This window comes from Peromyscus leucopus, chromosome 11 (assembly GCF_004664715.2).
Source record: "Peromyscus leucopus breed LL Stock chromosome 11, UCI_PerLeu_2.1, whole genome shotgun sequence".
In the NCBI taxonomy this organism is placed as follows: domain Eukaryota; kingdom Metazoa; phylum Chordata; class Mammalia; order Rodentia; family Cricetidae; genus Peromyscus; species Peromyscus leucopus.
Window position 1 is genome coordinate 50,703,439 of NC_051072.1, and position 18,048 is coordinate 50,721,486.

At 42.4% G+C, this 18,048-nt stretch overlaps 1 protein-coding gene across 3 annotated transcripts in view; it reads left to right on the forward strand.

Moving 5' to 3' along the window:
- Nucleotides 1-18,048, forward strand: part of Arhgef28 (Rho guanine nucleotide exchange factor 28) — a 300,696-nt gene that overhangs the window by 260,067 nt on the left and 22,581 nt on the right. For all 3 annotated transcript variants that reach the window (XM_028871698.2, XM_037209483.1, XM_028871699.2), the window contains 4 exons: nucleotides 785-823; nucleotides 922-969; nucleotides 6,253-6,738; nucleotides 8,320-8,620. In XM_028871698.2, the coding sequence (XP_028727531.1) occupies nucleotides 785-823; nucleotides 922-969; nucleotides 6,253-6,738; nucleotides 8,320-8,620 (874 nt within the window). The remainder of the gene's footprint in view (nucleotides 1-784; nucleotides 824-921; nucleotides 970-6,252; nucleotides 6,739-8,319; nucleotides 8,621-18,048) is intronic.

The following is an 18,048-nucleotide window of genomic DNA, read 5'->3' on the forward strand; positions in this document are numbered from 1 at the left end:
ACTGTGGAGTTTGTAGTATTGACTGCTCTTTACTTATTGAAGAGAAATGTGGGCAAGTATCACTTGCAGTCCTTGACTTGTTGAGTGTCTCTTCCATGCCAGACACCATTCTTAGGTTTACAGATATAATACTCAATGCACAAAGCCTTACTGTTCATTGGTGTACTAATGAGAGAAGACAGACAATAAATAAACAAGTGCTTACTGCAATTAACTGGAAGTTCCCAGTATCTGCATGTTCCCTAATGCTCAGTGGTGTGAACGAGACAAAGCCCGAGGCATAGGCTCCATCCCCAAAGAGAAGATGGCCGGCCTCCTGTGGCTTCATTCATGGTTTTTTGGGCTGGGTTGGTAATTCATTGATGATCTGGAGGACCCTAAGCGTTTTCCCTGGGGCTGTCTCTTTGTAACGTGGACCTCATGGTTCTCCAACATTGAGATTGGGAGCTTGAGGCCCTGTGATGTTCCACGGCTTCCAGAGAGCCATGTGGTAGCAGCCTGTCCCTGGGGATGAGTCAAGGGTTTGCTGAGTCGTCACTGTCATCTATGCCATTATAAGGGATGGTTGGGTACAAGTTGTCACACATCTCTCACCTCGAGTTCGAATGAGTAAGACCTACAAGGTCAAGGGGCTGTTTAATTCTCCAGGCCTTTCTTCCTAGAAGAGACAGGCACTGTAGCTGAGGTAAGGGCGTTTAGAGTGGGAAACTCATATATTAGGAGAACATGATAGCTTTCAAAAGTTGCGTGGCTGTTCATTTTCTCATGTTTTTATGTATTTTAGGGGGAATATAGAAGTTTTCCAGGTTCCTCACAATCAGAGGTAAGCTTCACATGCTGTAAACATACCCCATCCTTTCTCAATTTGTTGCTAAGGGAGGTTTTCAAGAATTTAACACATCCAATCCTTTTTCCCCCCAGATTATACAAGCCATACAGAACTTAACCCGCCTCCTCTATAGCCTTCAGGTAATGACTCTTCAGTAACCTTGACCTTGTGAATGTTTCTTTTAATGTACCCTGATGACCCAGACCTTAGAAATTAGAACATGGGAAAGGCCATTAAGTGATCTTAGAAGAATGCCGACCCCTGAGGTGTAACTCTGCCAGACCAGCTGAGTTCACCTGGTTTTGCAATCAGGAGGCAACCCAGCACAGCCACATTTACCCCATTCTTCTCAGAAACCGTAAACCGGTTCCTGTCGCTCCAGAGAGCGATGAATCTGCTTGGGCCTGACACAATGAAATGCTTAGGTGAGTGCGGCCTGACTTCACATTTGCTGCTGAAAACTGAAATTCTCACCTGAACTTGCGCTGTTTCCACATGTGGCCTTCAGCCTTTGTGACGAGCAGTGAAATAATTTGCACGCTCCTTCGCGCTTTGGTTTGCTCATCACTCAGTATTGATTGGGTGTCCTTTCTGCACTGGGCCCCTGTGTGAAAGAATCAGCTCACAAAAGTGAAGGGGCCAAGAAGCCTCCTGCTAATCACTTGTTACCTTTGAAGGAAGGCATAAAAATCACCCCTGTGTTGTGGGTTAGAAGACTGTAGGGTCCATCCCTCAGGGGATGCTCCCTAATGTGTACCCACCGTGCTTTGTGTCATGATTAGAAAATTTTAATGCTGTCAAGGCAATAGTTACAGTGTAGACATTTTTGAGAATAAAAATCAAATAAAGTGCCTTGTGGTTCTAAAGAGAGAATTGCTGTTGCCATGCTAATTAAAGAAACAAAACTAATAAGACATTAGTTACCATGTTGTGTGTATCCCTGCAGAATTTAGAGAGTTTCATGTTACTCACCGGCATCCCCCATCTTTCTGTGGCAGCAATGACCCTACAGCGTGATTGTTGTTAATGTGTGTGTAGTATTCGGGTCTATAGAATTTATTCAGTTCCAATTATTTATACTTGTGTTATTAATAGCACAAAATATCACCCTCCTCGTATTCTAATATCTTTAACCATATTTGAATGTCTCCTTAGGCTAAGTCACTCTAGATACCTTTCTGGGATTTTATTAAACTGCCAAAATTAATCAATCATATCTTTTTTCTTTCTCTTTTTCCTTCCTTCCTCAATTTAAAAATGGAGCAAGATATCAGATTACTTTATTTGTGCAAACTTATTATGAAGACAAAACACATTCCCTCGATTTTTCATTAGTCTTTCATAGTTCATATTTTATACCACAGGACTGTTACAGGAAAACTAGGTCTAAATTTGGAGTAGAAAACATGAAGCCCTGGCTGTATTTGATGTTTTCTTGCTTACATTTTGATGATAACAAATCTCTCTCTTGACTGCTGTTGGTCTCATGTCCATTCTTGTCTCAGTCTCAGTCCCGTTTCAGTGATTAGAGCTTTGGATTATACCTGAGGATATGGCAACACTAGTTCCTCTTAGCACTCTTAGCACTTTCCTATATAATGTGCACGTTTTACAAAGTTGCTGGATCACTTTGTCCAGTTTTCTACCTTCTCCCAAGGCCATTCGATTAAAATGGCATCGCATTCGTGAATTAAATGGAAGGAATTTGTGCTTCTGCATCGATCAGATTCCTTGTGTAAGAACAGGGTCAGTCGCCTCTTATTTTGGGTTGTGCAGGAAGCTTTATGATTGTCTTCATACAGGTACTATGTAAATTTTAAAATATATGTTCATGCTTCTCCACTTATGGTTGTTGATACAAACGATACTTGTTTTATTATCAGCCAACTCATTTAACTGTAGCTTTTGTTTTAATACAATTTCCATGAATTTACTGGAATGTTTCAGGCAGAAAATTTGAAAAAAAAATAGTACTATGACTATTCTTCAATAATTGCATTTTCAATTGCAATTATTGCATATATATCAATTGCATTTTCTTGGCTTATTGCTTTCTTGCTTATTGATAGATACAGAGGTATCTCGACTTTTTGACACGGTGGCATAGCACTGTCACCTAAGAATGTGTTGGGCTGCATTCATAGCTCTCTGGAGACATATGTGGCACCCAGGGCACAGGTTGGCTCTGCCTCCATCTGAAAATACGTTAACCAACAGTGGTAACAGTAAGCTTCTTGTCTTATTCATATTACGCGAGGATGCCTTTACTGTCTTAGGTACAATAGGTATGACGTAGATCATCTAGGAGGTCCATTTATCAGGAGAAACAAATAGGCTTCCTTTTAGATGTCTGCTGGGCAGCTTTGGCCTGAGAACGTACATTAAATTCTCAAGGGCTGGAGACATTGGCCATCCTGACTTGTGCTGTGTGAACAAACTATGTAGGGTCATTTTTATTGTTGTTCTCTGAATACAGCCCTACGTGTATCTCTGGTTCAGAAGAATTCAGCAGCCTATTGACCTCAGTTCTGCAAGATGTTAAGTCAGTGGTTCTCAACCTTTGGGTTGTGACCCCTTGGTGGGGCAGTTGGACAACCTGAGACCACTGGAAAACACAAATATTTACATTATGATTCATAACAGTAGCAAAATTAGAGTTATGAAGTAGCAACGAAAAGAATTTTATGGTTGGAGGTCACCACAGCATGAGGAACTGTAATAAAGGGTCGCAGCATTAGGAAGGTTGAGAACCACTGTATTAAGTTGAATCCAAATGGGAAATATCAATGCTGCCAGTAGATCCCCTTCATCTAACTGAAGCTCTTGAGCTGGTCTTGGGCTATGGGGTGTGAAGCATTTCCGTTTTGTGGCATGGTTCTCTCCTTAGGAGCTGAACTCGACCCCATTTCTGAAACATGAAGATGACAGTTGGTCCCTATAGAAGAGTTGGAGAACCACAGACAGGCTGAAAAAGGGAAGGACACAGATGATTCTGCCCCAGTGAGCGGAATAAGAGTGAATTAAGAATTCCTAAACATAAATGTAACTTTAAGATTGTAAATCAATATCCAGTCTTCAAGTATGTTTGTGAGAGGGAAGAGAATAGCCTATCCCAATCTCACACAGGCATGATAAATGCTTTACAGTCGCACTGAGATATCCTGATTGTGGTCCTGACACAAGAGCTAAAGCCTGTCAGTTTTGACATGCAAACTATTGGAGTTTGTTTGCTTTATAGTACCAATACCCTCAGGGTCTATTGGTGTTGAGTGGTGGTAGCCTCTACAGCGTGCTTTCCGGCCGGCAGAATGCCAGTGCTTTGTCAATGCTAATTGTCCCTTATTCAAAGGCCACCATGGTTAGTACCCCGTCTCCATGATGACCGTCCTTCTTATAAGAGCTCCTAAAGTCATTTCACAAGAGTGACCATGAATTTTTTCAATTAATTTTTGAATTTAAAAATGCAAATTTTATTGCAAAAGGCCCTAGTGAAGACATTTTTTTGAGTCTTATTCCAAAGTAAGTATGAATTCAGAATACCTAAGTTCATTAAGTTTCAGAAGTAGAGGAAAGCGCTGATCTCACAAAAAAACTGATGGTCAGAATTCCTTTTTTCCCCAGGGTGTATGTTACCTGGGCAATTTAAAAATGTCTTAGGAAGGAAAACTTTGAACCTATCCTTAGGATGGTAATGACGTCTCATTCGGAGTCAAGCTATACACACATACGCAGTGTGTTTCTTCACAATTGGTTCCTTCTCTACTTCTCTGCACTTTAAATGGGAACTTTTAAAATTAAAAGCTTCCGAGGGCATTCACAGTAGGTTTTCGTTGTTGTTGTTTTGATTTCAGTAGCATCTTTCCAAGTCCTGGTAATTATTTCCTGTGATGTTGCCAAGCTTATCATAGGGAGATACTAGAGTTCAAAACAACTTTTTTTTTTTAAATGTTTGGTCATGTCTACTGGGATTTAGAGGATCTATTTTCCCCTAACCATTGCAGCCTCCTGTTAACAATCCAGTAAACAATGACTTTAAGCTTAGATTTTTTGGTATGACCTTCTTGATCTAATCCAGAAAGCTTGCAGGAGGGAAACCAGCTCTGCCCACTTCCATAGCTCCTAAAACACGGCATTAACTGTGATTCTCGGGCATTATGTTATAAAAAGGCCATTGGCCAAAAGTCTCCAAATAGTTGACTTTTATTTTTATGTCTTCATGAAAGCAATATATAAAGCTCAAGTAATTTCTGGTTTGGGACTCAAATAAAGGATACTACTGTGTTTATATAGATTCTTAAATTCCCACGAATGATTGACGAGGGACCTCAGAAGGAGAAGGAGAATAGAAGAGGAATTCAGTCTTGTGAATTTATACACTAAATTTTTACCCAAAGGACTGACTTAAATACAACCCAACAACCAACAGCCGATCACTTCTCCAAAAGCAGGCATAAGAACAATCAACCCTCTGTAGCCGTGAGTTTTTCATCCTTGGATTTAACCCACCTTGGACCGAAAAGATGGAAAAATCAATTCCAGAAAATTCAGGAAAGCAGTGTGTGCTTTCAACCCTTTCCGTGTGTATGAAGTGACGTATAGACGGCATATTAGATCTTACAAGCGATCCTGAGGCAACTTCAAGAGTTTGAGTGGCAGGATATGGGTGGGTCGTGTCTTATTACTAAGCCCTTTCAAATAAGGACTTGAGCATCAACAGGTTGGGCATCCACTGGACTCATCAAACCAAACTCTCTTAGATACCAAATGCCAAAGATACTGATTGTATGTATTATTTCTTTCCTGTATAATCCCCAAGTCATACCATTAGGAAATGTAGACAAACCTATTTGAAAGCTCAAAGTGTCTTTGGAACTAATTTGGAAAGGGGCAGGATATGACAGGAAAATAATCCAGGAAGTACTCTGAGTTTTAGATATATTTCCGACCAAGAGGTAAACAGCCCATGAGCTTTGCTAACTTTGTGTCTTAATTGACAAAGAACCCCAAAGAACAAGCTAGAAGAGGCAGAGCTGACACTGGCTCCTCGTTTCAGTGTGTGGTTGTTTGGCGACACTGCTCTGGGGAAGGGAGGACGTCATGGTGGGGGCACCAGGTAGAGCAGAATTACTCACCTCATGAGATCAGGATACAAAAAAAGGAAAGGGCTGGGTCCCAGTATCCCCTTCCAGGACGGATGGACACACACACACACACACACACACACACACACACACACACACACACACAGCCGACTCCTACAAAGCCATCCATTAGACCTGTCTCCTAAAGGTTCTGCCTTTTCTCGATAGTTCCACAGCTGGCCACCAAGCCTTTACCCTTTGGGAGTCCTTTACCATCCCATGGGTAATTCAAGCCTATATTTACTCATGTGGCCTCTTCTGCTTCCCCCCACCCCGCCCCAGGCTGCCTTGACCATCCAGGACAGCCACATTGAGATCCACAAGCTGGTCCTACAGCAGCGGGAGGGCTTGGCCGCTAGCCACTCCTTCCGAGGTGGCCCCTTGCAGGACCAGGAGAAATCCCGCTACCTGGAGAAGCAGCGGGAGGAGCTGGCTAACATCCACAAACTTCAGCAGCAGTTCCAGCAAGAGCAGCGGCGTTGGCACCGCACCTGCGACCAGCAGCAGCGCGAGCAGGAGGCCCAAGAGAGCTGGCTGCAGGCGCGGGAAAGAGAGTGCCAGTCCCAGGAGGAGCTGCTGCTGCGCCACCGCACTGAGCTGGACCACCAACTCCAGGAGTACCAGCAGAGCCTCGAGCGGCTGCGGGAGGGCCAGCGGATGGTGGAGAGGGAGAGACAGAGGATGCGCGTCCAGCAGGGTCTGCTGGGCCACTGCAAGCACAGTCGCCAGAGGAGCCTCCCTGCTGTCTTCTCTCCAGGGAGCAAGGAGGTATGCCTTAGCCCTGCATAGGCTGGGCTTACCCAAATATCTGTGGTGATATTGGTTCCCCAATATATTGTGAACGCTAATAAACTTATCTGGGGTCAGAGAACAGAACAGCTGCTAGATATAGAGGCTAGAAAATGGTGGCACACACCCCTTTAATCCTAGCATTCCAGAGGCAGAGATCTGTCTGGATCTCTGTGAGTTCAAAGCCACACTGGAAACAGCCAGGCATGGTGACACAGGCCTTTAACCCCAGGAAGTGATGGCAGGAAGCAGAAAGATCTATAAGGTGTGAGGACCAGGAACTAGAGGCAAGTTAAGCTTTTAGGCTTTTGAGAAGCAGTTCAGCTGAGATCCATTTGGATGAGGGCACAGAGGTTTCTACTTTGAGGAAACAGGATCAGCTGAGGAATTGGCAAGGTGAGGTGGCTGTGGCTTGTTCTGCTTCTCTGATCTTCCAGCATTCACCCCAATACCTGGCTCCAGGTTTGTTTGTTATTAATAAGACCTTTTAAGATTCATGTTATATTATCTGTGTTCCTGGTTCTTGTAGAAGAGCTTACAAGAGTGTGTCTCAGTTTGGAGATGAAACAAAACAAAACAACAACAACAACAACAAAAACCCAATAGTGTTTAGAATCAATTCATGGGTATCTTGACTTTAAAGATGGAAATTCTAAGGTCCTGGGTCTTTACTGGGGCCTATGTGCTCTGAGACAACCTTGCCTAAGGAAGGACCACAGAATGGAGTTGCCCCAATAAGATAAGGGTGGCTTTGACCTGGAGGCACATCCCCTGTGAACATGCTAAGGACCCCCCTTTAAATGAGCTGTTGTGATAGACTAAGAGTATTTGATCATATTATATGGCACATGTCTTCTTATAGATCATTGAGCTCTTCGTGTGTAAGCATTGAATTGAAAAAAATTCTGATGTAGAAAGCTTATTTGCTCTTTGTGAATTAGATATACTGAATTCAAAATCTATTTCACCATAAAGTTATCATGAGCGACACTGATTAAGGACTGAATGGATAAAACCATTTGGAAGATTCCTGTTCTCTTTGCATTCTCTTTAACCTTGCTTAACAATTCCATTTGTTTGGGCAGATTTTCTAATACTTTGCATTGCATCTGTGTTTTTATTGATAGTGCATAGGGTTGTAAAAGTTAATAGGCTTATAAGAAAGAACTATGTTGCATCTGATTTCCCCTTCAAGTTTGCTAAATTACATTTATTGCAAATTCCTTGTGCATTGAAGGATGTGTTTTCAAGCTTTTTTATATCGCAAAAGTGGAAACACTGCTTGCTTTGATTAAAATAAAATGGAGACTCTCCAACGGTGCAGAACTCTGCTGCTTTCTAAAGTAAGAAAAACTGTGCATGGCGACTTGGAGGTCCTCATTTTAGCTCGTTGAAAGGGGTTGGGAGGAGAGCAAATGGCAGATTTCTTCCTCATTTCATTTTATTAAAACCTTGATTGCTAGAACAAGAGTTTTCAGGCATGTGGGCTAAATAAATACTTTGTGAACTTGTTTAAGTTGCTAAAGAAATTATCGTATCTTTCTGTGCTTCTTTAAACAGGTAATGGAACTTAATCGAGCCGAGAGTTTGTGCCATGAAAATTCATTTTTCATCAACGAAGCTTTAGTACACATGTCACTTAACACTTCCAATAATAAACCAAATCCATCGGGTGTCCCGTGGGACACTTACCCCCCAGGAGTATCTCATTTTGATTTGGTAAGGACTAGTGACAGTCACACAGAACTGAAGATAGATGTTTCTCAGCCTCCAGATGTCAGCCATGAACTCTGGACAGCTACGGGAGCCGGCCATCAGATACCTGCTCTCCAAGAAAACAACAAGGATTCTTGTAAAAATGGTAATTAATTCTTTACACATCCTCTGTACGATGTCAGCGAGACATTGGTTCCGTGAGTGATTGGTTCCTCGGTAGAGTGAACCAAAGTGAGCTTAGATTGGGAACGAAGGTGGTGGCCATGAGTTGGAGTTTTCCTTGGAAGGTCTGGGGACTCCCTCCCCTCTTAAGTATCTGAGTGGATGATGCCATGTGGTAGGGCTTAGAGTATGCCACAGACATGACCAAGAGGGCTTTTAGGCCCATGGCTAAATGGTGTCTACTTAAAATTGGTACACCTTGATATTAATTCTCCACTGTAGACCCTGCCGCATCTTGATGTGTGTCTCAGTTGACACTCAGAAATAAAAGGTACAGACAGGATTTGTGGTGGGACTTTATTGTCTATCAGGGCAATTTCCTGTAACATTAGTGAGATCTCCTGTTGTACTATTAAACACTCAGAATGAAACTGTTAACATCATTTGTCATTGTAAAAAAAGGTGTTGTCTCCCCGTAAGTACCTCATAAGAACACAATTTGCTAACCCTATTAAAGCCTTTGCCAAATATAAAGGAAGGGCAGCTAGAGTTTCCAACTCCATGTGAGTCCAAATGATTGAAATCTCTGTCCATTTTGAATTGTTTTCCGCGGGATGGTAGGTAGGGAATTAGAAGAACTTGAAACCTCCCTACTGAAAAACAGATGGTATGCAATCGCGTAAACAAATGGCTGGCCACATGGATATGAAATAAATCACCCACAGTACAAGGTTTCAGAAACATAAAACAATCAGGAGTTATAGCAATCTTTAGAACTGGACACAGATTTGTTTCCGGACTTAACATATATTCTTGGTTTGTCAGTTGGGAGGATCATTTTTCAGCAACAAAAAGTTTTAAAGGCATTCGGTTCCTCCCAATTAGGGAGCAATCACTCTGACGCTGCCTGTGAGTTGATTTATGACCAACCCAGGGAACTTTGAATCTTAGTCCTGGCTGGTTCTTGACTCTGCTTCCTCACCACTGTGCCGTTCTCTGTGAGAGAATGAAATCGTTCGTCCAAACAGTGCTTTAAATTAAAAAAAATTAAAAGTACAACGAACAGAATACTTTGGATTAAGAAGTGAAAGGTAAAACAAAACTTAGAAAATGGAAACCGCTCTCATGTCTGGCCTTGAAGTTCAGTACTGTGGAGTCCAGGCTATGGAATGCTGTTGCTGGGCACAGGCCGCCTGGCAGAGTTGGCTCAGCCACTTGCTGGGCACAGTGTTGTATGTGCTCCTGTCTGTGTGGTTCTGTGCTGGCTTTGGTATCATATTCAAAAACTCCATTTGAGTCAAAGCACATTCCACTTTTGTTTAGAAGTATTACTCTTACTCGCCATGTATATCTGCCATCATTCTCTCTCACCTCGGTCTTAACATCTTAAGCTTTGAACCATTTGGCCGTATGTTTACAGGAGACAGAAAATGTACCGAGGAAATAAAATAGACACCAAGCCGTTCTATCTGCATATAAAGTGCTAGCTAGAGTCACACTGAGAAAATCGACTTTTTTGTTTAAGAAATCAATCATATGTCTAGTATAGACCACTCAGGACACTCAGGGAGGACGGTCGATTTCAGTCTGAATCTCTCAGGAACATCCTGGGGTATAGAAAGTCGGGGTCAGAACATGTATGTTCACTGCTAGAGTTTTGCACAAGAGCCCTGTTCGTTGGTTTACTTTAGCATGAGAAGTCATTTCTGAAAGAGAAGGAAATCAAAGAATAGGAAGTGATAGGACAGTGGAATGAAAATGTTTCATGTTTTTTGTTTGTTTGTTTGTTTGTTTGTTTGTTTTGAGGGGTGGTCAGGGCTAGATAAAATTACTCAAACCATTCCAAGCTTTCATAGTTCTGGCTTGAATATTGCACATTAGCCCCTGGTGAGGCCTCTAGCTGGGCTTCACACTTGCTCTTGTGGATGGCGGGAGTGGAGGGGAATGGGCTGGCCGGAGTGAGCCACAGTGTACTGGGTGGTGTGGACGACGTGCAAGCCGCAGGGCCCTCTGCTTCTGAGTCTTTGAGTGAGCACTGCAAAGGAGCCCTGAAGAGCACAGTTCTCCAGCTGTGGTTGCCTCTGGTGTCCTAGGCTGATATTTTTGTCAAATATGCTTTTAATGGTCGGGAAATGGTAGTGCATGTCTTTAATCCCAGCACTCGGGAGGCAGAGGCAGGCGGATCTCCGTGACTTTGAGACCAGCCTGGTCTACAGAGTGAGTTCCAGAATAGCCAGGACTACACAGAGAAATCCTGTCTAGAAAAAGAAAACAAAAAACCAAAAATATGCCTTTAACTGTGGCTGATGAAAGGTGTACTGTTTTATTATAGCGGCCATTATTTCCAGAGGCATCTAAGAATGGTTTGCTCTCTTGTCTGACCCAGTGCTGTGTTTGGATCCAGCTCAGATGAGAAAAATAAGGATTTTTGAAACAGGAGGACTGGTAGGGGAAAAAATGTATGTGAATAAAATCCATGAATGTGTTTAGAAGTCGCCTGGACGGGAATTTTTGTAGTTTTCTTTTCTTTTTTATTTTTCAATCAACCTTACCAAGACACTCCAGGTTCACCTTAGTTTTTGAATCATCCCCCCCCACTATCCCCAGCAGTAACTGTGTGACCTGTCAGCTTGCAGGCCCTATAGAGAGGTTCTCCATGGAGCAGACCATTTGGCTCTCCCAGCCACCAACACGGTTCTGTGGTGACCTCCATAGCGGAGGGGAAACTCAGCAAGGCCAAACAACTTGTCCAAGGTCACACGCTGGCAAAGGAAACCGGGAATCGAACACGATCGGACAGGCTCTGCAACTCACATTCTCCTGAGAGCCACGCTGCACATTTAAGAGAACTCGGAGGAGATGTGGAATACATCTTTATGTAATGCCTGGCAGGATACTCACAATTAAGGGCCAGGTTTTTGTTTTTGTTTATCCACCCCCCACCCCCTTTTTAGTATTACCATTTGGAAACTATTTCTAAAGGTTTTGGATTTCTGTGGCCAAGTCTTTCTTGGGACCCAAACATCTTCAGATATCATAAACAGCCCGTAGCTTCAGTTACTTCCCAGGAGACACATTTTTCTCAAGGATATTTGGTTTTCTAATATCTCATAATAACTCCATTTTGTGTCTAAATATTTAAGGCACCACCACAAAGCAGTTTGCTTTCTAGTTTTGGAAGCTGTTTCATGAACAAAATTCTTGGATATTTGAATATTAAATCCAAATTGGCATTTGATTTTATGTATAGTGGGAGAGATGGCTGGTTTAAGGACTTTTTAGTCTTGCCCTCTTCTGAGGGGATTCTAGCCAAGACCACAAAAGGTCTGAATTTCTTTAAACAGTGAAGTTTCTGTGGGACAATTGCTGCATAATTGGCCCTGTGAGATGCTCAACTGCATTACTCTTAACGTCCCGCCCTCCAAAAAAAGTCATTTTATTTTATTACTGTGATTTCTTCCCTCTCAGCTTTTAGAATTCTAGAACTATGTATTGAACGCGTCTAGTTAGTGTCTATTATTTGCTTTTTCATCAATCAGTGAAGAAAACATTTTATGGTATGGAAGTCTGATATCTGCTTAGTCTTTCCTTTTATTTATATTTTTAAAAATACCTCAGTCCTCTACTTTCAGATTACCTAAAATGTTCTCTTTGATGACATTAAAGAGGTATTCTTTTGTTATATGTAAAATAAAATGTAGCGTGGGTCAATTAAAATTATTATTGTGCATATGTGTATGGGGTGTGTGTGTGTGTGTGTGTGTGTGTGTGTGTGTGTATGCATGCACAGGTTTTTGTGGATGCCATACACATGTGTGAAGGTGAGGGAACAACTTTTGAGTGTCACTTCTCTCCTTCCGCCTTGTTGAGGCAGGCTCTTTCTTCTTGTTACTGCCATGCTGTGTACTGCAGGCTAGCTGGTCCATGAATTTCTGGACAGTTTTCCCCTCTCTGCCTCCCACCCTGCTTTTAAGAGTGCTGGATTTCACATTTCACATTCAAACCACCACAACCAGTTTTGTTTTTGTTTGGGTTTTGGTTTTTAGAGATAGGGTTTCTCTATGTAACAATCCTGGCTGGTCCTGGAACTCGCTTTGTAGCCCAGGCTGGCCTCGAACTCACAGAGATCTGCCTGCCTCTGCTTCCTGAGTGCTGGGATTAAAGGCGTGCGCCACTACGGCCGTGGTTTTTTTTTTTTTTTTTTAACATGGGTTTCAAGAATCAAAGTCAAGTCATCAAGGCTGTATGGCGAGCCTTTTTATTCACTGAGACACCTCACTGGCCCATATTTTTTATGATAATTTTATAAATATTGAACAAAAGTAACTTTTGTTATTTATAAGAGGTTTAAAGCCCAGGCTAACATCAAACTCCCTATATAGCCAAAGATGACCTTGAACTTCCCATCGTCCTGCCTCTACCTCCCAAGTGCTGGGCTTAGAGGCATGTGCCACCACGTGTTTAGTTTATGGTGTGGAGGATTGAGCGCAGGACTTCATTCATGCTAGGCAGGCCCTCTGCTGCCTGAACTGTAAGAGTAACTTCATTGTTTGGGTTCCAAAGGAATTTTTCTTTCATTACATATTAGAACTTGATGCCCAGCAAAACATTTTCAAACTTTGGGGTACTATATTCAGAATATCTAATCTCGGTCATGTGGTGTTATTTCTTTTTCTTTTGAACAAATATAGATAGGTGTGTCAGGCTTTTCAATGACAGACGTTTTAAGCATAACTGTTTGGAAATGAAAAACTTTGCTATAGTTCTCAGTAACAGTCTTCAAACAGTTGAGAATCTGGTAATTGCCAATGTTTAAAAACTATTCTAGAATTCAGAAATTGGCACCTTATTTGTGTAGTCTGAATGGAAAGAGACTGTGCCAGAGACCTTCAGGCTATTTCCCATAAAACTGAAATTTGCCTTAGGCTCCCTCAACTCCGGTTGACAAAGGGGCATTTGAAGTCAGGGTTGTTTAAGTTTTCAAGGGCTGCCAAGCCAAGTACCTCAGACTTGGTGGCTTCAACAGCAGAAACTGACTCCCTCAGAGCTCTGGAGACTGGAGTCCAGCATCAGCGTGCCGGAGAGCTTGGCTTCGGTGGCCATCTCTCTTCCTCATTGGTCGTCTTCTCCATGTGTACTGACATGATGTCCCCTCTGTTCCTGTCCAAGCTCTAGCCAACTCTCCTTACAAAGACATCGGTTATGTAGTACATCAGACCACTTTTAACACACCTCTTTAATGGCCATATCTCCAAATACATCAAGGTACCAGGGGTTATGCATAAACTTTTAGAGAGTGTAATTAAGCCCTTACCAGGGAACGAAATGATGATTTTACTTCCTACCATAGTTTTAGTTGTCATGGAAGCTTTGCTTTTGATTTTAACCTATTGAAGTTGAACTATAATTTACCTGCTTTGTTGGGTTTATTTTACTTGGTTAGGGCAGTGGAATGCACTTTAAGAAAATGACATTAAATTCTGATAAATATCATCTATCTTTATAGACGTAGGCCTTTGTGTTATCAAGCTGGTGTCAATACATAGGGCGCAGGGCAGCAAATCTTGACTCTGTGGGCTTATTTCCTGTCTACTTAGATTAAGGTTGGAAATACTGAGTCTGTAAGTTCCTTTCCTACTCAGCCTACATTAGAAATTTAAGCTATGCTTGCCAGCCTAGACCTTCCTTAAATGGCTTTAGGAATTGGAGCTTTCTCTGTGATTGGTGGATATTAGCTGTCTGGGGTGTGCATTGTTTAAATGAAACAGCAACGGAGGATTTAAAACATTCATTATGCCATCAAATTATTGTCCAGACAGATCTATAGGAGTCTGAAGAAGTCAAAATTCAGAAACGCGGCAGACAGTTCTGAAACGTGTCGCTGTAGGCAGTGCTGAGGAAGCCACGCTATTGCTTGTTTTTAGAAACCCACTTCATAACGGAAACGTAAAGAGCGGGTCTCAAAGGCTCCGTTTCGTAGATGATTGACTCTAGCCTTTGCAGATTTTGTACCAGGAAAAGGAAACATGACATTTGCTGGTAGGGCCTGGTGAGCTGCAAACGCTTATGCCAACTTCCTGATTGCATATTCTCCGGGGGCAGGTTTGCTGCCGGAGCCAACTGGGCCTGGGCCATCCAGCCTTAACACATGGAGCCCAGTTCACAGCAGGAGAGCACAACCAGTAGGTGGGTGGACTGGAGGCAGGAAGCCAGCCTCTCGCATCCCCCAGGTTTCAGCTTGGGTTGGCCACGCTGCTCAGGGGAGAGTCCGGTAAGGGAAGAGGTGAGGCTCGCTCTTGGGTCAGCCTTAGCTTTAAAAGGAAAGCAAAATGAAAACAAAAACACAGGCATGTGTATATATGTGTGGCCTCTGGGCCACATTCTGACATTTCTAGAATGGTCAAAGTGATTAGCAGTTGGATTTGGAAGGAAAGTTGTCCATAACCATTTATGTATTAAATATTCCTGAAAGATAAAGTGCACTTCCATTGATCACAGTGACTTGTAGGGCAGTGATCCAGCCCCAAATAAGGAAGCATTACACACCCCAGGTAATAGAATCTGGGCACTGTCTCCTCTCTCACCCCAACCACCAAGGTTCTGTTGTTAGAATGGGTTAAAATGCGGTGGGTTCAACTGAGAATTATTTTAACTTTGCCTAAGAAAAATACGGCCACCTGGTTAGGAGGTAGCAAGACTTTCTTAAAGAGTCAGACAGTAAATACTCGCACCATGCCATTAATTTGAACCATTAGATCTTCATTGCAAATAACCAACCCAGCCTTTGTAGCTGGAGTGTAGCCATAGATAGTATGTAAAGAATAGCTGTGTTCCACTATAAAGCCATTGATTAGACAGGTAGCTCCAGGGCTGGAGAGATGGTGCAGTGGTTGGGGGCATGTATTGCTCTTGGATAGGACCACAGTTCAGTTCCCAGCACTGTGTCTGGCAGTTCACAACCTCCTGGGACTCCAGCTCCAGGGCATCCGTGCCTTCCTCTGGACTTCGTGGGTACCTGCACTCATGTTTGTACATACCTCCATGAACCACCCCCAACAGGGAGGTACACTTTACCTACTCCAGAGATCGATTTCCAAACTTCCCCCCACCTTCTGCTTGAGTTGAAGGATGAGGAAGATTAAACCCCGTTAGCTTTAGAATGTTTATCCAAATTAACTCACCTTTGGGTCAGCCAGTTCACCTGGATGAATTAACAATGTAATATTATGTGGCACTTTGTGCTATTCAAATTACATTTGAATTCATGATCTCATTTGCTGTCTTGTGAGATCATGTTCACTCTCTCTGCTTCTCAAATAAGGCAGCTTTGTCTTTCATTTTCGGTGAAAAGATGAATTCATATATCTATAGTTAATGTATATGATAGAGTCCAAGGTTTATGGGTTAAAACTTGGAGAGACTCTCCACCCCTAAACTGCCATTTCCCTAATCCTGTATGGTGCTGACTGGACCATGACCTCACTGTGAGCCTACTAGAAGGAAGGTATTTGGATGGCATGTGTTGCCAGAAGGACAGTTATCATAACTGGCATTTCCACGTGGTTCATACCCTTGTGTCAGAGTTTCTTGCTGCCTGTGATCAATACAGATTTCTCCACCAAGAAATGTGATTTGAATCAGGATTGGAAAGAAATCACTAGCCTGTATCTCTAACAGTTTCTTTGGGTGTTTTTGGGGTGATCAGCCCGACCCAGTGTGTCATTGCGCCCCTGACCTGGAGCTTGTAGTTGGAAGACTTGAGTTCAAACCGTGACTCTAGTGCCTGCTGTTAGAGTTGGGATCCTTCTGCTGCATGATCTCAAAGTCTTACTTTCCCCATGTATACAAAAGCGTAGGAAGTGCTCCGAGATCTTAGCGTGTCTGGAGATCTAAAGCACCTTAGCACTGCTCCTACATTCTGGAAATGATCTGTTCGAATTGTGATTCAGAGGTAGCCTGCGAATAACATGAATCTGTCTCCCAACAGGCATTGGAAGACCAACAGCTTCAAATATGATGAAGGAAATATTAAAAATTGGTTTTAAAAAAACCCTCAAGTTGTAAACATGTTAAAGAGACAACTGTCCATGTCAGTCTCATAAGAAGTATTTTAAAAATATTCTTACTTGGCCGGGCGGTGGTGGCGCACGCCTTTAATCCCAGCACTCGGGAGGCAGAGCCAGGCGGATCTCTGTGAGTTCAAGGCCAGCCTGGACTACCAAGTGAGTTCCAGGAAAGGCGCAAAGCTACACAGAGAAACCCTGTCTCGAAAAACAAAACAAAAAAAAAAAAAAACAAAAAAAAACAAACAAAAAAAACCAACCAACCAAACAAACAAAATATATTCTTACTGATGATTTCAGAATTTCATGTAATGCATTTTAGTCGTATTTACCCTCAATTCCTCACCCACACCCAACTTCATGTCCTAAGTAGTGTATCATCAGAATTGTCTTCCATAGGAAGCCCCCAAATACAACAATTTGTTCCTTTTTGTTTGTTTAGAGTAGAAAAATGCCATTAACCAGCCACATTTCTAGACCCTAGTGTGAGCAGGGAGATGTAGGACACCCTGACAATTAGAATGAACATTCAGTTTTCAACAGAAGGCCACTCTACCTGTAGATTACCCAAGCCTCAATGGGTACATCCCATAAATACATCCCCAGAACAAACTTCCAGTCAGATGTTAGTTTCCTAAATGGGAAAGAAAATGCCAGACACAGGATCTGAAGGAGATGGATATAAACTACATCTCACCTTTATAGTTTCAAAATTCTGACGGTTGTCTCCTGGAGACTGACTCGCTTGAGACAGCTGATCCCTGTTAGTCCTGGGAAAATGGACAAAAATCGAACTCCACATTCACCAGGAAGCAGCTCCTGTTCACACTTATAATTTGAATTGATTGCATGCGCAATGATTTTTGTAATAGCTGCATAAAACTCCTTCATCAGTTTTTCCTTCACAGGTACCACAGCCCGTATCTAGTGGGTAATGGGTGTCTGATAGATAGGAGATGAATCGAAGTCCGAACTCACCACTCCTCCTCATCAGCCTCTTCCTCTTCTTCCTCCTCCTCGTTCTCCCCCATCATCTTTCCTCCTCCCCCTTTCAAATAAGGCAACTACATTAAACTATATGTTCCTGAATTTATGGTTTCACTTTATTTTTTTAAATAACTAACTACACTACTGTGTATCAGTTTGGTGTGAGAATTGCCACACAATACTAGAGAACATATCCTTATATTAGTGAATTTTTTTTTTCATTTAGGACATTGTACGTGTAACTGCTACATGGCCTTATGTAGCAAATGGAAATAAGTTAAAATGTGTTTTCCATAAAGTACTTGAAGTTAGCTGAGTCTCATGGACTCCATCCATTGCTGTCATTTGGGAAGGAGACACA